General features: G+C 43.9%; 2 protein-coding genes and 1 long non-coding RNA gene across 9 annotated transcripts in view; 2 read left to right on the forward strand and 1 right to left on the reverse strand.

Annotated features, from left to right (window-relative positions):
* The window catches only part of UBAP1 (ubiquitin associated protein 1), an 84967-nt gene extending 80855 nt beyond the window's left edge, over positions 1-4112 (forward strand). For all 5 annotated transcript variants that reach the window (XM_072841695.1, XM_072841697.1, XM_072841696.1 and 2 more), the window contains 3 exons: positions 1413-1595; positions 2276-2377; positions 2987-4112. In XM_072841695.1, the coding sequence (XP_072697796.1) occupies positions 1413-1595; positions 2276-2377; positions 2987-3127 (426 nt within the window). In that variant the 3' untranslated portion in view covers positions 3128-4112. The remainder of the gene's footprint in view (positions 1-1412; positions 1596-2275; positions 2378-2986) is intronic.
* The window catches only part of KIF24 (kinesin family member 24), a 78435-nt gene continuing 54248 nt past the window's right edge, over positions 1017-25203 (reverse strand). For 2 of the 3 annotated variants that reach the window (XM_072841694.1, XM_072841693.1), the window contains exons 7-13: positions 23371-23492; positions 22467-22572; positions 17742-17813; positions 14767-14876; positions 8011-10248; positions 6793-6886; positions 1017-5980 (exon numbers count right to left, since the gene is read on the reverse strand). In XM_072841694.1, coding sequence (XP_072697795.1) covers positions 5840-5980; positions 6793-6886; positions 8011-10248; positions 14767-14876; positions 17742-17813; positions 22467-22572; positions 23371-23492 — 2883 coding nt within the window. In that variant the 3' untranslated portion in view covers positions 1017-5839. The remainder of the gene's footprint in view (positions 5981-6792; positions 6887-8010; positions 10249-14766; positions 14877-17741; positions 17814-22466; positions 22573-23370; positions 23493-25203) is intronic. The other variant, XR_012038188.1, reaches the window with a different exon arrangement.
* Positions 6378-17546, forward strand: LOC140641605 (uncharacterized). Its single transcript, XR_012038192.1, has 3 exons — positions 6378-8786; positions 14596-14709; positions 17275-17546. It is a non-coding gene; the product is annotated as an uncharacterized lncRNA (long non-coding RNA).

Consider the following 25203-nt stretch of genomic DNA (forward strand, 5'->3'; position numbering starts at 1 on the left):
GACCTCCATTTATTCTACAACTGATGAGTAGGGCCCTGTGAATGCCAAGCCTAAAGCTAGGCCCTGGGAATTCAGAAATACATGTGACATGGTAACTAACCCCTGGGAGTTCACATTAACATACTGTGACGTGGTGAGTACTGTGTCTGCAAGATGAACAAACCCTATTTGGCTGTTGGTATTCTCAAGTCCAGGTAGACTCTGCCCCTGAAGAGGCTGGTGTGATCCAGTCGCTGTCCTTGTTGTGACTCTTAGGAGTTAATGACTGAGCCCTTTGACTGGGCTGCCAGGGGTGCTGTGTGTGAGGTAGGGAGGGGGAGACAATGGGCTTTGAGGCCTGTAGTCTTGACTTTTCCCAGCTGACTTAGAAGAAAGTATCTGGTCATAGCTATATCATTTTGAGTGTCTTTCTGAGACCAGGAGTCTGTGCTGCTTGCCCACCCCCACTCCCCACAAAGGAAGTAAAATTCTGTTGAAAGAAATGCTTTTCCTGGTTCTTGGGAGCTAGGACAAACTGTAAATAAAACAGCTGTGACCTTGTTCATGTTGGTTTGGTCCTTTGGCCTGAGAATGAGGGGCCTTCAGGCCTTGGGTCTGAGTCATTATCAGAAGTGGTGGGCGGAGTCATGGGATTCTACCCACCAATCAAACTGAGGTTAATAGGGTCCGATGGCAGGGAGCAGCTGCCTACGGCTGCCTACGGGGCAGTCGAGGCAGGGTCCTGGAGTCACATTTCCTTCCTTGAAGGCCCCGCCTGGTGTGACTAATAGTCCCTCAGTCTTGGCTCTGTAGTATGGCAGCTGTGGCAGGGAACCGGATCCTTGTAGCTCATGGTGTGGGGCAGAGGTGGAGTGCCCTCGAAGCCCTGAGCCCCTGAGCCGGCCATGCAGGGGAACGTGCGGCACGTGCAGTCTCTGCCCAGCCCAGGGATAGGAGCAGGAATAGACACATTGTTGGGAGAGAGTCAGCCCCAGAGTTAGGGTTGTCTGAGGTGAATGATCCTTTTAGGACTCTGACATACAACAGCCTGAGAAACGGATAATGGAGCCCTGGAGAGAAATCATAGCAGCCGTCTTGCCATTAGTCCCATGGGCAGCCTCAGAACTTCTCTCATTCAAGCCCAAGGGATTTGAACACATGTTGCTCTTGTGGTATTTTCTCATTCTGGGATGAGCCCAGAGGGCAGTCACAATTTCAAGTGTCTTCCCAGTTTTTTTCCCTTGTGTGGTGTTACCTTACTGTTCTCCAGGATGTCTGGCCAGCAACCTGGCTCTTTCTTGCAGGCAGACTGTTTAGGAGTTTAATTAGTGTCAGAAATGGCAAGCCCCTGGACTGGGCTACTTCAGTGACCTGTCTTCTGGGACCTCAGTCTTCTTTCTTCCTGCCTGATCCTCTTGTTTCTCCACCACCAGGTCACACCTCCTAATTTCTCAATGTCACAAGTGCCCAATGCTCCCAGCTGTCCCCAGGCCTATTCAGAACTGCAAACACTGTCCCCCAGTGAGCGGCAGTGTGTGGAGACAGTGGTCAACATGGGCTACTCATATGAGTGTGTCCTGAGAGCCATGAAGAAGAAAGGAGAGAATATTGAGCAGGTGAGTGGTTGGTTGGCTGGTTGGTGATGGTGGGATCAGCCTGGAGAGAGGTCCTAGAACAGTGTCCTGCTTGTATCCTAGAGCCCTATCACACTCAGCCCCAGCGTTGTGAGTTGGCATGACTCGGCAATTTGTCCGGGGAAACTCACGCCCTCAGCATAGTGCTTCTACTTAAGGGGCTGCTCTGGGACCTAGGCTGGAGAAAAGCCCTGGGAGTATTTGAGCCATTGGACTGTTCTCTACCCCTCCTGAGAGGGCACACTAGGCTTGAGGTATGGTCAGATGTCTCCTAGAAACGTTTATCTTGTCATAGCTGCCCCAGAGTGTTCCAAAATAGGGTACTGGAGTCCTACACCTTGGGGCCATTTCTGACGTGGCCTTTTTGTTAGAATATCCTGCCCAGGCTGTGGAGTTGACATTATGGGAGACGGGAGTCAGTTGTGACAGGAATTCCTTTGAAAAATGACTGCTCGTGTTTAGAAGGGTGTGCCTACCTATTCAGCAAATAGTCACTGAGGTCCTGTTGTGTTAGATGCGGTTCACAGTAGAAAATCAAGTCCTATCCAGAATCTAATAGCGAGGTGGGGAGCAGACATCACACTTGCTGGCTTGTGTAAGACTCTTGGGAAGCACCGAAAAGAGTGGTAATAGATCCTCAAACCTCCTTTTCTTTTCTTAAGATTCTCGACTATCTCTTTGCACACGGACAGCTCTGTGAAAAGGGCTTCGACCCTCTTTTAGTGGAAGAAGCTCTGGAAATGCACCAGTGTTCAGAGGAAAAGGTAGGACCTTTTGTGTTTTATAGGAACCCTCTGGAAAGGAGGGACAAAGTAGTTTTCCTCTGGCCAAGAACCCTCTTTCCCTACCAGTGACTGCAGACAGAAGTAGTCAGAATGCATTTTCTCTCAAGTGTCCAGATAGGCATTCAGCTAGTTTGGGTTGTTACGTTTGACGAAGCACTGGGTTGAAGACTGTCTAGAGTCCCAGGGAAAGGAAAGGGAAGGGAAAATGGAAATGACCTGGGCAAAAAGCTAGACTTTTGGATGACTGGGGAGATCTATAGTCTCTTTGCCTAGCCTGCTCTCTGGAGAGCAGCTGTTTCTGGGTTCAGTATCCTGCCTTGGTGTGAGTATGGATTTTGGTTAGTGGGACCCATGAGTCAGCAGAATTTGGAACTGGGCATAGTTTCTGAAGGATGAGTTATACCATCAACTAGTCTGCCTTGGCTTCCTCCACAGCCACCCTCTGCTTGCTGGGAGACCTCAGAGAGACTCAGGAGGCTTTGGCAAAAGATGCAGATTCCTCCCAAGCAGCCCCCTATATGGACATTCCTCCACCCTGCTTTGTGCCCAGACCCCTTTCTTCAATCTTTATTTTCTTCTATCCCTTAGATGATGGAGTTTCTTCAGTTAATGAGCAAATTTAAGGAAATGGGCTTTGAACTGAAAGACATTAAGGAAGTTCTGCTACTACACAACAATGACCAGGACAATGCTCTCGAAGACCTCATGGCTCGGGCAGGAGCCAGCTGAGACCAGGCTGCATAGGCCCTGCCATGGAACCACCCCTGCAGGAGGCGCTGAGGAGCCCACGTGTAGGGAAGGAGAGGGGGGCACACTTCCCGATTTTCTTTTGGGGGTGGAAGGTCAGGTGTGGAGACTGTGCTTGCCAGTCTCTGAGCTGGGGAAAAAGTAGGAAAGATTGGGGCATGTGAATGCCTCTAGCACTGCCCTGGCTCCTTCCATATTAAACATGTTTGTATTTTGAGAAGTGTCCTTCCCACCTCGGCCCTCCAGAGAAACCCTCCCTGGTCCTTCTGGAGTCTGTACGTCCTCAGCTGAAACCTGGCTCAGCTGCCAAAAGGAGGCAGGGAGAAGGGGTGGGAGGGCCAGACTCAGTGCTGCTTTAGGGCTAGATGCTTCCCTCCCCTGCCCCGGTGGACTGAACTCTTAATCCAAGTTGAGTGCAATTGAAAGGTTCTTCCAGGGTTTTTTTTTTTTTTTTTTTTTTCTTAACAAAGTCTCTTAGTGTTAACACTGGTTCTGCAACGTCTCTGAGGTGCAAAGAATGCCCTTTCCATGTGGGGCGCTGAGTTTGCCTCTTTTGCCAGGCAGTTACCATGCTTCCCTGCCCCAGCCTGTTTCTTTTGGCTTGATTTGGACCACAGTCTTCTGCTACCCAGGATTTTAGAGCCCCCTGCTCTAGAAACTGTCGTCAGTTTAAGAAATCATTGGCTCCTTCCCAGCACAGAGTGGGGGAGAAACAGGCTGCAGTACAGTAGCCCAGCACTAGCTCCACCTCGGTTCTCCTTGGAGAACGGCCTCTCCCCCCAGCCCCCTGCTCTAGGATGACACGAGTAACACCTAGTCATAGAAATCAGTCTCTTTCATTTGTTTTATATTCTGTTGTACATCATTAAAGATCTAAATACAAAGGATATACAGTCTTGATGAATCTAAAGTAATTTGCTAACTATTTTGATTCTTCAGAAAACTACTAATAAAAATCTAAAAGGTATGTCCTGCTGTGATAATTTTATTGCCAAGTGCTATTTTATTGAGGGGGTGGGGTGGGTGGGGAAGGAATTCCTGCTTCCATTTGCTGGGGATGAAAACAGGTACTAACCATTTTCTGTCTTTTTAGTACTTTCTTCTCACTCTTAGGTCAGTGGGACCCAGGAGCTGGCCCTGCAGTCAGCCCTGGCTTTTGGTTTGCAGAGCAGGCCCAAATGAGGATCTGTTAAAAACTTGACCTAACTCAGTCTCTGGAACCAAGGACAAGCCTTCCTGCCAGACTAACTGTGGAGGTGAAACAGGCTGGGCCTTTGGGGCAATCATTCAGAAATGAGGAAGTCCCTTTTCCCATGAGACCCATCAGGCATTTATGTGCTGTGTGCCACAGTCAGGGCTGGATTCAGACTGCTTCACTAGCTCTCAGTGCTGCTGCTGTAGCTGAGAACTAAAGTCCAGAGTCCTCCCTGAAGTTTCTTGTCCTTATGCTTAATGCCATCCCACAGTCCCTCTTGTGCTCTTGGCTGGGAGTGGGTCTCTAATTCTAGTGATCCGATAAGGAGAATGCAGAACTTTTGGGCCAGGAAACTGGGAAAAGGCCGCCCTCTAGTGCTCAGATCAGGCAAAGGGTGGCAGGATTGGCAGGCTGAGAAAGCCAGTTGGCCCTTCTCGTACCTTTTTAATTAAGCCCTCTTTTTAAAACCTTAAAAAGGTATCCTTTCCCTGTAAGAAACTGAAGCTTCACACATTACAGTGGGCATCAGGGCCAAGGCTGTGACATATGCATCTTATTTGACCCAAAGTGGCCCTAGCAAGTGACAGACCACTTTGTATTTGTCTTGAGCTTCCCGATGAAGATATACAGCAGGCAGAACTCATGTTGAAGGGGTGTGTGTATAAAAATGCAACCTCAGAGTCTTGGACTGTTGACTAGAGCACTCCGTGCCAAGATACTACTGAACACAGGCCCTTGAGAGGGACTGCACAACCAGGATGATGCTGGATAAAAGGTAAGGTGAGGAGATAGACCTGCACAAGATCCTCCACTTCTTCACCTTTGCCACGAAAGGGCGTGGCAGGTGAGCCAGGAACTGCTACAGGAGCATGAGTGCTATTAAGAGAGTAATGCAGTGATGTGAGCACTCTCTTCTGTGTCTGAATTGCAGGAAGGGAGGGGAACTGGGGACACGAAGCCTGTCCCACCAGTCTCCAGGAGCTAATGGGGTAGGGTGAGCTCTGCCTCAAGTGTTTTACTAGTTTTTGGCCAAGTCTTGAAGAATAGTATTCAGCTAACAAAGCCCCTGAGTTCACGTTTTTTTTTTGTTTGTTTGTTTTTGTTTAGTTCACGTTTTCTTCCCCAGCTTGTTACCTCTGACCTCTAGGTTACCACTGACCCACCCCATTCTTTGATCCTCAAATTTAGACACATCCACAAGGTTATCAGACCCAAGTGTGTTTCCCCCACCCAGACAAAATACTCTTCTAGCCCCATATTAAGGGTTTAGAAGGGGCAATATTAAGTTTTTTTAGCCTGCTCTGTCCTTCCTTCCAGATGTTCCTGTGCTTGGAATTGTGCTGGGGCCTAGTCAAGGCCATGTGTGGCTGGGGTGGGGAGAGAGGCTAGTAGGCAGGACTGCGGAGTGGGTTCTAGGATTTGTAGGAAGGACCCGCCAGCGCCTGGGAATTCAGTACAAGTTTCTGAGCTGCCCCCATCACCTCATACTAGATCTTGTTCTAAGACACCACTGTCCTCTCAGGGACTGTGGTCGGCCTGTGGCAGGTCAGGTACAGCTGAAGCTGGCTCCTCAGACTCTGGATGCACTTGGATTTCAGAGCCAGGATTTCATCCAGCTGGGTCACAAAATCTTCAAAATCCTGAGAAAGGAAACAAAGGACAAATATGGACTTTTGCTTTTGCTGGCTTTTTCTGCCAAGGATCTGCTTTTCTAGTCCCTTTTCTTGCAGGAAACTTTGAGAGCCTAGGCCCTTCCTTCAGGTGGAAAGTCTGCAGGATAATCACTGTGGCACAGAGTAAGGCTCATTTCTCTGCATTTGAAAAACTTAAAAAAAAAAAAAAAAGATTTTATCTTTATTCTCTAAACCCAATGTGGGGCTCAAACCTACAACCCCAAGATCAAGAGTCGCACACTTCAGACTGAGCCAGCCACTCACCCCTGCATTTTAGCAACTTCTATGTAGATAGGTATTTTGCAGGGCAGAGGGGTATTTTTGTAAAAGTGCTTCTAGCTAGGGGCGCCTGGGCGGCTCAATTACGTGTCCAACTCTTGATCTCAGCTCAAGTCTTGACCTCAGGATCCTGAGTTCAAGCCCTGCATTGGGCTTCACACTGGGCATGAGGCCTACTTAAAAAAAAAAAAAGTACCTCTGGTCTGCATGTGGCATGTCACTTACCATCACAGGGAGGGGCTCCAGCAAGCCAAATAAAAAGGCGGAATGGCAAAGGATGGAAACATTTTAGCCTGAAAATGGGAAGTGCAGCACCATCTCCCACCTATCCTTGCACCTGCTTGAGCTATGTCAGAGGAATGGTAAGAGGAGCCCCAAGTTCTCTTAGAGTACGATGGCAGACCTTACTTCAAACACAACCACAGCAAACAAGGATGGCCAGCAGACTACCTGTGGGCTAATTCCCAAGAGCCCCCAAGTGTCTAGCCAAAACCACTTACATTAAGAGCCAGCTGGCTCAGCAGGGTCTCCTCCTTGAAGCCCAGTTCTGCCATTCTATCCAGCTGTTCCTGGTGTGCTTGGATGACCACCTGCCTGGAACACCAGAGGGAACACTGTGATCCTCTGGGCCTCCCATCTTTCCCAGGCATCTTTTCTGGAGCTGAGCCTCATTTTCTGACCAGGAGCTGCCCCTGCCCAGAGTGGTCAAAGCTTGGACTAGGGCCAGCCCACCACCACCTCCTCCCGTCACCTGTTCTTCTCCAGATTCGTCTAGGGATGAGAATGTACCAAGAAGATACTGGAAAGGGGGCTTCTCGACTGTTCCTGGCTCCCCAGCTACCCTGAGGAACAGGGATGAGTGCTGCTTCTCCTTTACAGGAGCTGCCCCAAGCTTCCCTGCTAAAAGGCTCAAGGCTGTGACCACTGTAGCTGACATGCTTGGCACAAGGTGGAGCCTACTGCCTCCCCTGCCTGCCATCATTTCTACTTCCTATGGGGAGTCCCAGCACTAAAGTAGGGGATTTGAGCTAGTAACTGGAGGATCTGACTTTTGTCAGACCTTACTGATAGTGTCCTGGGACAGGTGGGCACTTCACCTATACATCCCTGCAAGTCCTTCTCTTTGTCCACGGCCTAGCCTGAGCCCCAGTGAGCAGCAGGTACACAGCTGGCCTAGATCTTAGGAGCCCTAGCAAAAGCTGTAGCCTCTGTTCCCATATACCCACTATCTCCCCGGCATCTCATGCTAAGGGACCCTGCTGGATCTTTCTCTATACTTTCTCTTTGCTGCACTATCCAAAGCATCCTTTGGGGAAAGCAGCACAAATCACCAGTCCCTGTTTTTGACCTTTGCCATCCTGGAAGGTGCCCACCTTGCCTTGGTTCTGAGGGCACCAGGCTGCACCTGGTATGCCTCTGGGCAGCCCTTCCAGGAACACAGACCCAACAGAATGAAGAGGATTCCGATCTCACCACAGGTCACAGGCTTGCTGAAGGGGACAGATCCTCCCTTTTCTCACTTAAGTCCCAGCTTTCCCAGACTCGGAGTCACCCACCCTGGCAAGCCTGCTTCCTCAAAAAGCTAGAGAAAAGCCTCTTAGTTTTAGTATATCTCTGACACTGAACCAGTAGTAGCCATTCCCAGAAGAGACATATGTTAGGCTGGGGTGGAAAGGGGTGCCAAAGGGGCTCAAGTCTTGGGGAGAATTCCAACTTACTGTGCATGACCCAGGGTGAGCTGATGGAGTGTCCCTGTAGTCTTTGGAGAGCAGCCAGGGACCAAGGGAGAGCCTGGCCTTGCTAAGCACCTTGGGATTGGCCTGTATTTGAGCCACATGATGTCCCTGTTGTAGCAGGGCAACTTGATGGGATCTCTGGACAAACTTACTAGCTCCTGCCAACCAAGTCCTGTTGGATGTTTTCTTTCCTGGGCCCACGGCTGGTCAGCCATATCATTACTTTCTGTTTGTGGGGTGAGTATAGTTGCAGGGTGGGGTCCTCCAGTATGTATGGTGAAGGGCTTTCCTGGGAACTCCTGGAAACTGCTCAGCTCTGTTGCCTCAGCATCAGCATCATACTGCTGGCTACCCATCTGTTCTTGGGAGGAGTGTGCAGTCTCTCTGCTCTGGCTGACCTCCTCTAGGTCAGCCTCACTGAAGGGCAGCTTGTCAGGTGGGTGCTGACGGATGGGTGATGGAGACAGAGCTGGAAGACTGCCACCAGGCTTATTGTCAGGGGGAGATGATGAGAGCCACAAGTGCCCAGTTGCCAAAGACACTGGTAGGAGTGCCTTTTGATCATCAGATGACATTGTGTGGCCCATAGGTGGGCCCTCTGTTGCTTCTAGACTGTGAGCAGTCTCATCCTGGGCCAGCTGCTCCGAGGGAAGAGGGCCCTCATCGTCTGTGTTCTCTAGGAGGGACACAGTGAGGGGAGCCATCAGTCCAGAAGCACATTCAGAGCACGTGCCTGATTCCCCTCTATGGTCTTCTTGGTAAGGGTAACCGTTTTTTAGTGTTTTGGTCACCAGAGTTGGGCTGTCTTGTCCATCTTCTCTAAGAGGTGTGCTGACCGTATTTCTTTGGTCTCCAGCTCCTTGAACTGCACCATGGGATAGTGACAAAGGGAAGCCATCTTCCTCCGGGGATAGTGAACTAACCTCAGCCTGCTCAGGAACCTCACTTCTGAAAGTATTCTGTCTGAGATCAGAGGCTGGGCCACCGTCTCTTTTTTGGCCATGTACAAAGTCTATCTGTGAGCAGTAAGGCTTCTCTGCCAAGTTGTCTCTGGGAGAAAGACCCAAGGAGGTAGATTCCTCCTCTCTGCTCCAGTCCAAGGGCACCTTACTTGGGCTGAGGCCATGACTGAGTGCTGCTCTTCTATGGTTTGTGGGGTCCCTGGAGTACATCCAGTTTCCAGTTAGGCCCTTTTCATCACCATCTGTCCTGGGGTTAAAAAGCAGACTCTGCTGCCTTTCGGCCACCTGCTCCTCAGGGCCTTGCTCCCTCTGATGAAGGAAGAATGAGCCTTCGCTATCCTCTAGGGTGCTTCTCTGCTCTGTGGTCCTCTGACTGGAGACATGTGAAAAAGAATCTTCACTGAAATCGCTGTCATCGAGGTCCTCGGCTTGGGCTCCATCCTGGCTCTCAGAATGAGAGCAGAAGGGAGGAGGGGTCTCAATCTGGAGCTGCCCCTCTAGGGGCCTGTACTGGCATAAAAACCGTTCCAGTGGTTGGTACTTTAACTTTTGCTGGAGGAGAGGTGGCTGCTGGAACTGCTGGTGATAAAAGCGCAAGTGTTCCTCCCTCTCCTTTTGATGTGAAGGGATGTTTGTCCAAGTTTCAGAGGCAGACCTGGCAGATGTGCTCCCCTGGCTGCCCTGATTGTGTTCTGCTGAGTGCTGGGGCCTGCCAGAAGAGAGCTCGGCCGGTGACACTAGCTGCTTCTGCACAGGCCGCACAGTCTGTCCTGGCTTGCACTTGGAGGGCAGCTTACCATGTGCTGGGGCTTCTCTTGGGCCAGGGGCCCTGCTTTCCCACCTGTGGGCAGTTTTGTTGCCCATTTGATTTTTCTCAGAGCATAATGACACAGACTCTTCTGCCCTTTTTCTGGCTAAATGTCCAGACCGTGTAGCTCCTCTGGGAGGGCTAGTTTGAATGCCCCACTCTTGGGGAAGACTCCTTCTGGATCCACCCCTTTTACCGGGAACTTTAGGTACAGGAGCAAAAGGGATGTTGGGTGGGTGGCTGGCCAGAGGATGGGCTTTCCCTCTCATAGAACCAGGAGATGCTGTGAATGTCTGCTGAAGTCCCAGCTTGACCTTTTTGGGAGAACACTTGTCCCCTGGCAGGGCCATAGGGGAGCTCTGAATTCGTTTTGGAGAAGAATTTCCAGAGGTCCGATTTTGACTGGTAGCTGAAGCACAACATTTAATGCCTTTCTTTAGTTCTTTGACCCTGTAAATTACCATTTTATGTTAAATGTATAGTCTTGCATGCTCCTTAATTCCTTTTTATACTTTTCAAAAACCAAAGAAAAGTATTACTAAAAAAGATGGTGTAGCCTGTGGCTATAACATACCCAACATTCTATGATCAGAAGTTCTGGAAATCACCTCAGTCCCATGGGATGGGCCAGGGAAGCTAGTCTCAGAACTGTACTACATCTAGGTAGGGCCCACACGGGCCTTCTTGAAGATGGGCCAACTCAGGAGCCTGATGTCACCTACTACTCCACAGGCAGAGCCCACTTTTCCCACAATCTACCTCCCTTCAGGCTTCTCTAAGAAAATGAGTTCTTCAAACTTGTTGGGTGCTCAGGAAGCAAAACCCTCTGGAAATAAACAGGCTTATGCTAATTAAAGGAAAAGTGACTTGTCTATTCCTAGTGTTTCTCAACCTTTGCACTAGTGGTATTTGGAGCCAGATAATTCTTTTTTGTAGGGAGCTGTCCTGTGCACTGTGGGATGTTTAGCAGCATCTTTAGCTTCCACCCACTAAATGCCAGTAGCACTTCTCTCTAGTCATGACAATCAAAAATGTCTCCAGACATATACTCTATTTATTCCAAATGGGAATTTTAGAGAGGATGGAAAATCCAGAATTAGGTCTCTGCTAGGATTCCATTGTCAGGATAGTCTCTTAGCTCTGTGATATTTAAAAATGCTCTAAGAATTTAGAATTACAAGGTGACATCAAGTAAAAATGTGACTCTTCAGTGGTTTGTAAATTCTTCATTAAAATCCTCTAGGAGGGAGCAGTACTTCTGCCTGGGGGCTCCCATTAAATGTCTCTTCCCTTTTTTTTTTTTTTTTTTTACTTTACTTATTTGTGTGTGTGTGTGTGTGTGTGTGTGTGTGAGAGAGAGAGAGAGAGAGAGAGAGAGACAGAGAACATGAGGAGAGAGAGGGGCAGAGGAAGAGTGAGAAGCAGGCACCTCGCTGAGCAGGGAACTCGATGAGAGGCTCGATCAGGACTCTGGAATCATGACCTGAACCAAAGGCAGATGCTTAACTGACTCAGCCACCCAGGTGTCCCTCCGTTGTTTTGGTTTTAATCCAATCCTTACTTGTAGCCAAATGACTCCTCTGGCCATTTCTGAAAACCAAGATAATAAGCCTGATACTGAGACTTTTTTTTTTTTTTTTAATATTTTATTTCTTCATGAGAGACACACACACACACACACACAGAGAGAGAGAGAGAGAGAGAGAGAGAGAGCGGCAGAGACACAGGCAGAGGGAGAAGCAGGCTCCATGCAGGGAGCCTGACATGGGACTCGATCCCGGGTCTCCAGGATCACGCCCTGGGCCAAAGGCAAGTGCTAAACCGCTGAGCCACCCTGGGATCCCCTGATACTGAGACTTGATTTAAATCTTCCCTTTAAGTCTGAGAGCCAAGGCAGGCAGGTAACATAGCTAAGCAAAGAGATGTAGGATGTGACTAAAGACACATGTGGGGACGCCTGGGTGGCTCAGCGGTTGAGCATCTGCCTTTGGCTCAGGGCATGATCCCGGTCCCAGGATCAAGTCCCACATTGGGCTCCCCGTGAGGAGCCTGCTTCTCCTCTGTCTTATTCTCTCATGAATAAATACAGACATACAGAGAGAGGCAGAGACACAGAGAGAGGGAGAAGCAGGCTCCATGCAGGGAGCCCGACGTGGGACTCGATCCTGGGTCTCCAGGATCAGGCCCTGGACCGACTAAAATCTTAAAAAAAAAAGAAAGAAAGAAAGACACATATATCCCACAGGCCTTTGTTTAGGTGTTGCAGTAGGGCATACATACAAGGAAATAAGCTGAGAGGTACCACAGTAAGTCTAGATGGTTCCAAGTTACTTCTTGTTATAAAAATCTTAATTATTTTAGTTTCATTAAGAGAGAAATACCAAAACTTCTCCCTAGGAGTCACAGTAAATAATTCTAGAAAGCTGAGTGCCAGAAGGAATCCTACAGGTAATTTGGTCATTGATGCTAAATGCTTTCAATATACTCTCCCTGTCCCCAAAATCACTCCTATCACTGAGCTCTTCTGATAGATGTATACCTATTAGGGGTCTAGCTGGAACTTTATCTCTGGAGTCCTTAGCAACATTCTTCTAGTATATAGAAAGAAGAAATTTTATATCAGAAATTTTTAAATAAGCAATAAAATCATTGGTATGTATATAGATTATTACCTAAATTTCATTAGGTCTCATTTAAGCACATAAAACAAACGGCTTTCATTCATTTTTTTTTTGTTTTTGTTTTTTTTTTTCATTCATTTTTAATAATTTATTAGACCGCTTCAAATTGGAAAAGATTTCTATTATACTTTTTCTGTTCTTTTTAAAGTTAAACTTATGTCACATAATTTCTCAATTATACTTAATACTTCTCCTATGAGAAAGGGTTATTTTCATCTTCCTTTACTGAGGCACTAAGAGAGATGTCTTGTTCTCTGCTCTTAATGATGAAGTTCTTACTCTAAGCAACTGGTAACAATGTCTGTGATTTTGGTGAGTGGGTGGGCTTATGAGAAAAGATTGGTTTACTATTAACTGTTGAAGCTGGCTGATGGATACATGGGGGTAAAAAATTTCAAGCCATATTGGTTTTTTGGAAACAAGTTTGGATCATTTCATATCTTCTATCTAATTTCAGTTCATGAAGTAGCCTTTTTTCTAGATTTATTTGAGACAGACAGTGAGAGAGAGCGTGTGAGAAGGGGGAGGAGCAGAAGGAGAGGGAAAGAGAATCTCAAGCAGATTCCAAGCTGAGTGCAGAGCTGAACTCCGGGCTCTGTCTCATAACCCTGAGACCATGACCCGAGCCAAAGCCAAGAGTCAGATGCTTAACCAACTAAGCCACCCAGGTGCCCTGTGAAGTAGCCTTTCTTCTAGCAGTACTAGTGTGCAGTACTAAAATATTACTAATTTTTAAAAAGATTTTATTTATTTATTCATGGGAGCCCCAGAGAGAGAGGCAGAGACACAGGAAAATGGAGAAGCAGGCTCCATGCAGGGAGCCTGATGTGGGACTCAATCCCGGGACCAGGGGATCACGCCCTGAGCCAAAGGCAAGTGCTCAACCGCTGAGCCACTCAGGCGTCCAACACGTATCGAATGGTAACTATGTACCTGGCATGGTGCTAAGTCCTTCATGACATATTATCCTCACTGATTCCATGTAACTGTTGTATGAGGTAGATGCTAATAATATTATCCTGTCAGATAAAACTGGAGCTTAAAACTTTTGCCCCAGCCCACTCAGCTATTTCATGGCAGAAGCAGACTACTGGCCCAGATAGTCTTGACTCCAGAGCCCACTCTTAACTACTTTGTAAAGTCTCTCACCCAGGAAGAGCTCCTCCTTTCATTCACAAATATTTATTGTGCATCTAGGTACTAAGTACTATCTGGGTAGTAGATACAGTAGAGAAAGAGATAAGGTTTCCTGTTTTCATGGAGCTTAAATGATAGCTCATTTTCCTTTCCAGTGAATTTCATAAAATGCCATAGATACTAAAGATTTTTTTTTATACTAAAGATTTTTAACAGTAGTTAAAAAGCAGGTTTCCTTCAAATAGTTTGTTAATCTTGGAGACACCTTCCGGGAAACCACAGAGAAGGATGTAAGTTAGATAGGACCAGGCAGCAAAGCAGCCAGAGTAAAGGATGGAAATGATAGCAACTTCATCCATGGTAGGAAACCTATGTGACCACAATAAGAGATAGGGAGAGGGGCAGGGACCCTGGCAGATACCAGAGTCACCCCAGAAAGAGCCTGACCATATAGTCACCATATAGTTAGAGTGCTAGTGTTAACCCTAATTCCCAGGGAGCCCATTTAAAGTTCCTGCCCTTCTCTGGGTTCAGTTTATCCTTCTGTAACATGTCATGTCTTGGGTGATTTCTTCTGGACCTACATAACTCTAAGTGCCTCTGCCTTGACAAGTAACATGTACTTTATCCCTTATGATTAGGGCTGAGGCTAGCAGGTAGAAAACCTTGAGCCTTCTGCTCCAAAGAAATATTTCATTTCCTACCAGCCATTTATTTATTTATTTTAAAAGATTTTATTTATTTATTCATGAGGGACAGAGAGGCAGAACACAGCCAGAGGGAGAAGCAGGATCCCCGGAGGGAGCTTGATGCAGGACTTGATCCCAGGACCCTGGGATCCCAACCTGAGCCAAAGGCAGATGCTCAACCACTGAGCCACCCAGGTGCCCCTCCCACTAGCCATTTATAAGTCACTGATGGAGTTATCTCCTGAAGTAGGGAACATATCCCCTTTCTCTTGTCACTTTCACACTTGTAGAATGGCAAGGTCTACCAGGGCACATTCCTCAAATGACGACCAACTGCACATTCTCCTGGTACTAGGATCACTGCCTTAGGAACAGAGTTCTGGAGCTCAAGATCAGATCCCCAGGTGTGTATGAAACACAACAAACACACACACACGACCTGCTACCTAAGAGTGACTCACCGGTCAGCGTAACGCAAGGTATTCAGAGTATGTTCGGTGGCCACATGGCTTGGTGAGATGTTGGCAATCATGCATGTTTTGGCATCACCAATGAAAGAATCCCTCAGGACCTGTCCAAAATAGAAGGCCAGGTTAATTAAATCAGTTAACAAAGGGCATATTGACTACTTATTGTGTGTAGGACACTGGGTCATAGCTCCCCTCCCCCTTATAAAAAGGCAATTTACAAAGAAGAAATACAAATGATCAAAAACACACAAAAAAGGTACTCACGTCACCACCAATAAAAGAAATACAAACAAACCAGTAAGAATACTAATATTTTTCACCCATAGATTAAGACTCACGATACCCTGCCCTGGTGAGGGTTTAGGGAAATTGGCATTTTTTCTACATTGCTATACTATTCATGTAGCATGTACCATGAAACGGTATAAGTTTTTGAGAAGGTGGCTTGGCAATATGTAGAAAAACGAGCACACTCCCAGACCATTATCCTAAAAAGAATTGCTCAGTTGACGGGAAAAAAAAAAAGTATACATAGGATATGCATTACAACATTATAATAAAATTAGAAAATCTAGGAGTCAAAAAAAAAAAAAAAAGAAATTAGAAATGACAAATACCCACCATTTGCTTCAACGTGGATGGAACTGGAGGGTATTATGCTGAGTGAAGTAAGTCAGTCGGAGAAGGACAAACATTATATGTTCTCATTCATTTGGGGAATATAAATAATAGTGAAAGGGAAAATAAGGGAAGGGAGAAGAAATGTGTGGGAAATATCAGAAAGGGAGACAGAACGTAAAGACTGCTAACTCTGGGAAACGAACTAGGGGTGGTAGAAGGGGAGGAGGGCGGGGGGTGGGAGTGAATGGGTGACGGGCACTGGGTGTTATTCTGTATGTTAGTAAATTGAACACCAATAAAAAAAAAAAAAAACAAAAAAAAAAACAAAAAAAAAAAGAAAATCTAGGAGTCTATAAACAGGGAACAGACTAAATTATTAACTGATTACAATACAACCATTAAAATAATTATGTATATCTGTACTTAGGTACATGGAAAAACCTAAAACTTATCTTTCAGTGAAAAGGCATATGATTCCATAACTTTCTAAGTAGATCTATGTGTAGATATGTGGCAGCATTCCAGAGAAATGTCTGGAAGGATAGTCACCAAAATGTAGCAGTGATTATTACTGAGAGGTGGGATTTTCAGGTACCTTTTGCCATCTTCTTTGTACTTGTATATACTGCTTGAGTTATTATTATCATTATTATTTGTTAAAGATTTTATTTTTTAAACAATCTCTATACCTAACATGGGACTTGAATCCACAACTCAGAGATCGAGAGTCACATGCCCCATCAACTGAGCCAACCAAGTGCCCCCAAATTATTATTTTTTTTAGTTTTCAGTTTTTTTCCTGAATTATTATTTTAAAAATGAAATTGGAACACATTTTCTGGGGATGGTAAATTTGTTTTATTTGTTTTATTTTTTTTTTTAAGATTTTATTTATTTATTCGAGAGAGGGGCAGAGACACAGGCAGAGAGACAAGCAGGCTCCATGCAGAGAGCCCGACGTGGAACTCGATCCCGGAACTCCAGGATCACACCCTGATCCAAAGGCAGATGCTCAACCAATGAGCCACCCAGGCATCCCGGTAAACTTGTTTTAAAAAATAACAGAGCCAATGTCAGAATCAGGACTAACCATCTATAAAGAAGGGTTTCCTAAGTCTTTGGTTGAAATCATGTTTGAGAAGAAAGAATCTAACCCACAGATCACCAGTTCTGACAAATGAGGAGTTATATTATAGGTTCCGCCCCAGGCCCTATGGGGCCATTAAGGTTAGCTGCACAGAGAACCTTACCCAAAATACAAAGATCCTCACCTAGACTGCCCTCTACTCTAGTCTGTCCTTTACTGAGTGTAGGAGTTGGTGTAGAAAGGAATCAGGGACACTCATAACTGCCTTCACAGCAGTCTGTATGTAAGTAGTCTCCATGGGCCACTGTTTTGTAGCCATTACAATGCTTACTTACTGGCATTTTCCATTAACTAAGAAGCATAGTTTCATGACAGAAAAATGGAGGAAAAAAATTACCTAGTTTTACCACTCAGAATAATTGGTTAACATAGGCATAATTAGTGTGTGTGTGTTTCATATTTTTAAACTATAGATCTTGGTCATCTTTCCTATTAGTACAAGTCAAAAATCTATCTCATCTGGGATGCCTGGCTAGCTCAGTAGAATACATGATTCTTGATCTCAGGGTTTTAAGTCTGAACCCCATGTTGAGTGTAGAGATTACTTAAAAATAACATTTAAAAAAAAAACAAGTAAAAAATAAATTTAAAAAAATTTAAAAATCTATCTCATTCTTCTTAACTCCAGCCATTATTTTTTGTCTTGAAACACTAGTCTTACAGCTAAGAAAATATTACAGCTCAGAGACTCTACTAAATCAAAAATGTATCTTTATATTAAAAATAAGCAGAAAGCTGTTGGGTGATGACCAGAAGCGCACTGCTGTCCTGTGAAAGCCCAGCTGCCTCATACTGCAGGCATCTCTGCCTAAGGATGCCCATCTGCCTACAATGAGCTCCTGGAAAGAATATGACTCTTGGGATCCCTGGGTGGTGCAGCGGTTTGGCGCCTGCCTTTGGCCCAGGGTGTGATCCTGGAGACCTGGGATCGAATCCCACATCGGGCTCCCGGTGCATGGAGCCTGCTTCTCCCTCTGCCTGTGTCTCTGCCTCTCTCTCTGTAACTATCATAAATAAATAAAAATTAAAAAAAAAATAAAAGTTAAAAAAAAAAAAAAAGAATATGACTCTTTACTTCTCCCCACACCCCCAAGCTTAACATCATGCCTGCTAGCAGTGGATGCTTTGCTGAATGAATGAATGAATGCAAGAACAAATGAATAAACAGAACAAACTCAAAGCTCACTTTTAACTTTACCTGAGTTAATTTGCTTTGCCTGAAAGGAGTGTGGGTGTGTTCCTGATCCAGTGCTCGGATACATTCCTTCAGCTGCAAAGTGGTAGATTAACAATAAGCAATGGATTAAATATCACATGCAAAGAGAAAGTAACAGATTAGACTTTTATTTTTTATTTTTTTAAAGATTTTATTTATTCATGAGAGAGAGAGAGAGAGAGGCAGAGACATAGGCAAAGAGAGAAGCAGGTTTCCTATGGGGAGCCCGATGCAGGAATCAATCCCAGGACCCTGGGATCACACCCTGAGCTGAAGGTAGACGCTTAACCGCTGAGCAACCCAGGTGTCCCATGGATCAGATTTTTCTTGAATAAGCCATACTCAGACAATCCTCCATAAGGAAGTCAAAATGCCCTGGTAGTTTCTGGTCTAACAAGAAAAATCAAGCTAGACTGGTAAACATCCTGAGCTACCTGTATCTAGTTAAGGACCTCCTATCCTAAGGCTATGATCTTAGAATCCCAGGTCTCCAGGATCACACCCTGGACTGAAGGCAGCACTAAACCGCTGAGCCACTGGGGCTGCCCTGATTTTTTTTTTTTCTTTTAAAGATTTTTTTCATTTATTTGACAAAGACAGAGTGTAGAAGCAGGGGGAGTGGCAGGCAGAGGGAGATGGAGAAGCAGGCTCCCTGCCGAGCAGAGAATCCCCTAGGACTCTGGGATCATGACTTGAGCTGAAAGCAGACACTTAACCACTGAGCCACCCAGGTGCCTCAGATATCTGCATAGTTTCAAAGTATCTCCTGATAAGATATTTATTAATTATAAAGAGAAAATGGTAACATTACGGTGGAGAAACCTAGCACAAACCACCTAAGTGATCAAAGTTAACATCACCAGTAATAAGACCTATTGACTTCATATACTACCTGATATGATTCACCGAGAAGGGTACGGTTTTTGTGGTGTTCTTGCTAAAAATTCTTTACCTCAATCTAATCATGAGAAAACATCAGAGAAACCCAAATTCACAGACAATCCACACACACAAAAAAACAGGCCAGCACTTTTCAAAAGTGTTAACGTCACAGATGACAAAAACTGAGGAGACTATGAAGACATGACAACTAAATGTAATAGAGGATCCTGGACCCAAAAAAGGACATTAGTGGAACTACTGGTAAAATTCAAACAAGGTCTGTAGATTAGTTAATAGTATTATACCAATGTTGTTGCTGTTGTTGTTTTTTTTTGTTTGTTTGTTTTAGTTGCTGTTTGTTGTTTTGGTATTATACGAATGTTCATCTCCTGGTTTAGATCATTTTATTATAGTTATGCAAGATATTAATATTATGGAAGCTGGGTGAAGGAATGCTGAGTATTTACTTTTGCAACTTTTTGTATATCTAAAATTACTCAAAAAATGAAAAAGTAAAAATAGATAGTGATTGTCTTTCTCACCTCTCTCAGTCTCCCAATTTATTCCTTGTGAGGCCTGGAAATAAAGTGCCAGCTGGAGACTTCAGTTCTGATCAAAAGGACTTAAATAATACGGAGGGGCACAGGCAGTACTATGTAGTGGCAAAACAGAACAAGGCAGGCCTCTATATATAGCCAAGTGGATCGCGCTAGGGTAGTGTTAGGTGAGAAGAGCAAAGTGTTGACACTGAGCTATCCTTTTCTTCTGAGGTGAATACAAAAATATATATAGGTAGAAAAATGGTTATCTAAGGGGAGGGAGGTAATAGAATTGAGGGGACAGGGATGGTCACTAGATTTCTCTTAATATGGCTTTTTCTACAATTTTTTACTTTAACTGGATTTGAAATTTGTGAGTGTAAACACCTAGAAAAGATTTCAAGTGACTGTACAACACAATACTGTGACTATATATCCCAAATGGGGGTACAACCTAAGGGTGAAAAGGAAACTGCAAAGAAATATTCATCTGAATTCAGTAACATATTATGAGAAATATCAACATTATTTTGAAATACACAGATAGTGAAATAGAGCAAATAAATTAATGTTGTTAGGAACTAAGAATTCTAGCAGAAAAGGGATACAAATAGAAATTCAAAAAAGTTAACCAAAAACCTTGTAATCTTAATTTTGAATTAATTTATTAGTATGAATCCCTGATGTATTTTCCTCTTTCAAAAAAAGAAACTCTATTTCCTAGCTCTGTCTGACAAAAAGGGGGAGAAGCAAGGACTAGCCCAGTGCTAGTAAGCACCCCTAGCATCCCTAAATGGTCTCTAAATGCCATTTTCTTCTAAAACCAAGGCTTGTTGAAGAATTGACTGATTCAAGGTCTGGGGAAGGAAAAGTACAAGATGAGCCTAGAACATCCTGTCATGCCAGAAAGCTATTAGAGATGAATAGAGTTGGTCAAAAAACCAGAGGAACATACTTGAAAAGGCTCCCACTAGCCAACGATTTATATTGTATTGTATGTATTTGACAGAGAGAAAGAGAGAGAGAACACAAGCAGGCAGGCAGCAGGCAGAAGGAAAGGGAGAGGCAGGCTTCCCGAGAAGCAAAGAGCCCAATGAGGGACTCAATCACAAAATTATAGGGATTACAAGATTACTGCTAGGATCATGACCCAAGCTGAAAGCAGATGCTGAACCAACTGAGCCACCCAGGTGCCCTCAAAGATGTGCAATTTAAATAGCAAAAAGAATAATGATTATAATAATACAAAAACAAAACAATAAATAACAAAAAAATTCATTGGCCATGTTTAAGTTACTAGAACACCAAATCATTCTGAAAACTGGTGAGCAAAGACAAAGAATCAAAGAAGCATTATTTTGTTTCTACTGTATGAATTATATTTTAGGATAATCAGATAGTTGAGGAAAAGTTCTTTCCAGCTAATAAAGAAGGAATATTAGAATGAAAATAATCACCATTTGGAATCCCTATTGAAACAATAGATCCAGGTGATGCTCATCAATGGCTGGTAAACCCATTTAATGAAAAAGTCTGATAGGAAACTATATTGGAGGAATTACACCAACAACTTTCAAATCTTTAATTCTTAAAAATCACAAAAAGAGACAACCAGACATTCTGCACCTCCTGACGTGTTCCTATAGGAAGTCTAAAAACTAACCATGAATTCTTGCCAAAAGAACAGAACCTCAATCTGATCAAGCTTCTAGAACAGTGCTTTCCCAATATGAATATGTCAGCCAAGTGCAAACTATAATGTGTAATAATAAATTTTTAGTAGCCACATTAAAAAAATGAAATTAATCTTTTTAAAAAAGATTTTATTTGAGAGAGAGAGAGAGGGAGTGCATGAGTGAGGGGAGAGGCAGAGGTAGAAGCAGACTCCCTGCTGAGCAGGGAGCCCAATGTGGGACTTGAGCCCAGCACCCTGAGATCATGATCTGAGCTGAAGGTAGATGCTTAACTGACTAAGCCAGCCAGGCGCCCCAAAATTAATCTTATTTAAATATTATATAATCTAAAACATCCAAAAATATTGTTTAAAAACCTAGCAAAAAAATTATTTCAGCATGTATTCAGTATGAAATATTAATGAGAAACCTACTTCAAGATCCAGGGTATATCTTACACTTAAGCATCTCTCATTTCAGATGAGCCACATTTGAAGGGTTCCTTAGGGGCTACCTACTGTATAGCACAAGTACAGATCTTAACCACTTTACAGAAAACACAGAGGATAGAGTATGATGTTAAAAATCAATGTGGGCATGCAGTCAACCTAACCCGGAATGTGGGAAATCTTATAGGACAAGTGACCTAATTTTCTTCAACAAATACATTGATATTAAAAGAGAGAGAGTACAGAAGAACTGATACGGAATAAAAAAGACTATCAAAAGCAATCCAAGGGTCCTGTTTACAACTTGACTTGAACAAACCAATGGTGAAAAGACATTTATGGGACAACTGGAGAAATGATAAATCTTACTGGATAATAGATAACATTACATAATTATTTCTTCTGGTATGATAATGGCATTACAGTTATGTTAAAAAATAAGAGTCCTAATCTCTGAGATAATGAAATATTTGTGGAAGAAATGACAGGATGACAGGAGATGCTTTACAATAATTCAACCAGGGGAAGGAAGGGTTGGTTACATTTTTTACATGTTGAAGCTGGGTGCAACAGCTTCAATATTTGAGAGATCACTATACAACTTATTCTGTGTTTTTATGTTTGAAAAATTAATACAATTTAAAAACTTGATGAGAGAGAGAAAGCTTACCTAAGTTAACTATTCAGCAGCTGCAGAAACATTTTTCTGTTCCTAAGGGACTGACCAGAAGAAGAGAAGGCAGGGACAGAAGAGAAGAGTTGCCTAGAACTGCTGAGAATCTGACTGGGCAGCCTCCATCTCCAACTCTGGAATTCCACTGTCAGATAAGACCATGCCCTTGCTCTGCTGATTCTACCCCACCCCACCTTCACCCACTCTAGCTGCATGAGAAGAGGGGCAAAATCTCTCAAGAAGGATTTTATTATTTTTAAAGATTTTATTTATTTATTCTACAGAGAGAGAGAGAGCGTGTGCACAAGCAGGGGGAAGGGCAGAGGAAGAGGGAGAAACTGGCTCTCTGCTTAGCACAGATGTGGAGTCTGATGCAGGGCTCGATCCCATGCATCAGGGATCATGACCTGAGCTGAAGGCAGAGGCTTAGCAAACTGAGCCACTCAGGCACCCCCAAGAGAATTTTAGTTGAAAGTTTTCAAACAACTTACAGCCAGAAGACTCTGGTTTATTTCTGCGCCTTCCATCTTTGTCTGTCTATCTGAGTCTCTGGCATCTGCTGCTCTTTCACTGCCAGCCAAGTCAATAAAAGAGATCCTAGAGAAAAGACACAGCAGTGATAACTTCTTGGGGGCTTTGGTTTATTTTTACACCAGTCAGCATTTTGGGGCAGCAGGGAGAAATGAACACTGGACCATCCTCTGGAAAGAAAAGACATACTGTCAGCTTTCCAAAAGTATTCTAAGATTTTAATCTGTCAGCTGTTGCTGGTAGACACTTCTGTTGGTGTTAATCATTTGTGAGAAATTAATAAAGCATTCTTCCCATAAAGCTAAATGACTACAATGCAAATTACTTAGGTGACCACTTAGATAATTAAAGAGAAACTTTTGTGGGCTGCTTTCCAGCCAAAAAAAAGAAAAGAAAAGAAAAGCTAAAAAAAAAAAAAGACTCATTACTCAGAGGTGAGATAGGCTCATCCATCAGTGTGGCAGAGTTTGCTAAGATAGCACCAGAGAAGCAATGAATGTACTCAATTGTCTTATGGCTTCTTTCAAGAAGGATAGATTAATTTTCTCTCTTTTTTTTTTTTTGGCCTATAAGCTGAGATGCATTTCCTACTATTTCTTTGCTGATACTGTGTTTCACATTAGAAGCAATCAATGTCTCTTTTAATAACTTAGGCTTGACCAACAATAGGTCATTACTTCATGGTTAATCAACTGATGGCACTTTAATACAATGATTTATTTCAGAGCTAACAACTCTACTCTGTATCTCTGATATTTATTAAAAACTCCATGGTGGCAGAGTGTCCTGTTGTTGATAACACATATTTCAAAGTCACATTAGAGAAAGGCAGACAATGCAATTCCTTGCATATTTCCAGCTTACCTGCCAAATGTCCTCTTGGCTGAATCTTTGATCTGAATTTGAATGATAGCATGGGAGCGGGAGGAGTCTGCATTAACTCCAGTGGCCCCGGTGCTGCGCTCTTTGCTGCCCTTCAGAATCACCTGAAAATAAAATCCATAGGGTGATTTCCCCAAGAAGTAAAGCCCTCCCTTCCCCCGAGTTGGCTGAAAGCAACAGAGACCAGGCATATGACTTTGTCAGTACCCTGTAGTATTTTCCTTCTATGTAGAAAGCTGCCTAAACATTAAATCATACAGAATAAATAAATATCCAACAGCAATACAAACAATGTGGAATACTAACCTTGGGGGAGCACATTCAATAGCTCAAGAGCTAATTTACTTCTTGATCTTATATATTCTTTTTAATATCTTTGATAGATTTAGCCTGACTACAATCTCTACGGCATGACTGGTCTCCAAGGCAAGGTCCCATAGTACCCATCTATCTTATTAACTAAAGCAAAGGACAGAATCCATGTGCATCATGGAATGATTGATTATAACCACCTGTTCCACCAGGATGCACTCATAAAGAAGGCCAGGCTGAAGAGTGTGAAAATGAAGTCATGAGCTATCACAACTGACATAAGCCCGTGATTTCCCTTGAGATCAAGTGCCCCTCCAAATAGGAGAAAAGATTAACTTAGGTCCCTCTGGCCCACAGGGAAAGGAGTAGAGGTGAAGCCTCAGGATAGGCCTTTTGTCACTGATAGTACAGGAAAGCCATATAGGAACATGCTGTCCTGATTTTTTAAAATTATTTTTTATTTTTTTAAAGATCTTATTTATTTATTCATGAAAGAGAGAGAGAGAGGCACAGACATAGGCAGAGGGAGAAGCAGGCTCCCTGCGGGGAATCTAATGTGGGACTTGATCCCAGGACCCCGGGATCACAACCCGAGCCAAAGGCAGATGCTCAACCACTGAGCCACCCAGGCACCCTCTGCTGCCCTGATTTTAGATAGAGGGAGGAATGTTGATTATTGAGAATCAAAAAGGTGAAGAAATATTTGATAGAGGAGTGCCTGGCTGGCTCAGTCAATGGAATGTGTGACTCTTGATCTTGGGGTTGTGAGTTTGTGCTCCACGCTGGGTATAGAGATTACTTAAAAATAAAAAAATCGTTATTAGTATATGTTGAATAAACTCAAAAGGCTGATTTGCGGGGCACCTGGGTGGCTCAGTTGGTTGAGCATCTAACTCCTGGTTTCAGCTCAGGTCATGATCTCAAGGTGGTGGGACTGAGCCCTGGGTGGGGCTCTGCACAGTCTGCTTGAGATTCTCTGTCCCTCCCTCTTTCTCTGCCTCTCTCTGTTTATACTGTCTCTCTGTATATAAATGAATAAAATCTTAAAAAAAAAAAGGGGGGGGGTTGATTTGCTCACAGCTATTGTGGGCAGAACCAAATTCCATATCCAGTACGTCTGACTCCAAAGCTCCTGTGGTTTCCACACTGTCAGGGACTTATGATAAATTTATTTGTTTTCCAGTGAATTAAGGGTAAGGAAGTCCTCAAATCAAAATTTTAATTTATATTATACTGAACATAGCCACAGTTCCCAAATTAAAAGTCTAAAAGCTTCCAGAATCAAATTTCAACAACAGGTCATAAAAACATGCAGGTACTTTTTAAAAGTTTAACTAATAATAAGTTCTTGCATGGTTTAAGCAGTTGTGTTTCTAAAGATTATCTGTGTATGAGATTTAGTATATGTGCTGCCGAAGTGAGCACTATCTGTGTATGAGATTTAGAATTGTATTTTAGAATCAAATTTTAGATACACTTATTTTGTACATAATCTGCTAAGAG

The sequence above is a fragment of the Canis lupus genome, chromosome 10 (genome assembly GCF_048164855.1).
Source record: "Canis lupus baileyi chromosome 10, mCanLup2.hap1, whole genome shotgun sequence".
Classification (NCBI taxonomy): Eukaryota; Metazoa; Chordata; class Mammalia; order Carnivora; family Canidae; genus Canis; species Canis lupus.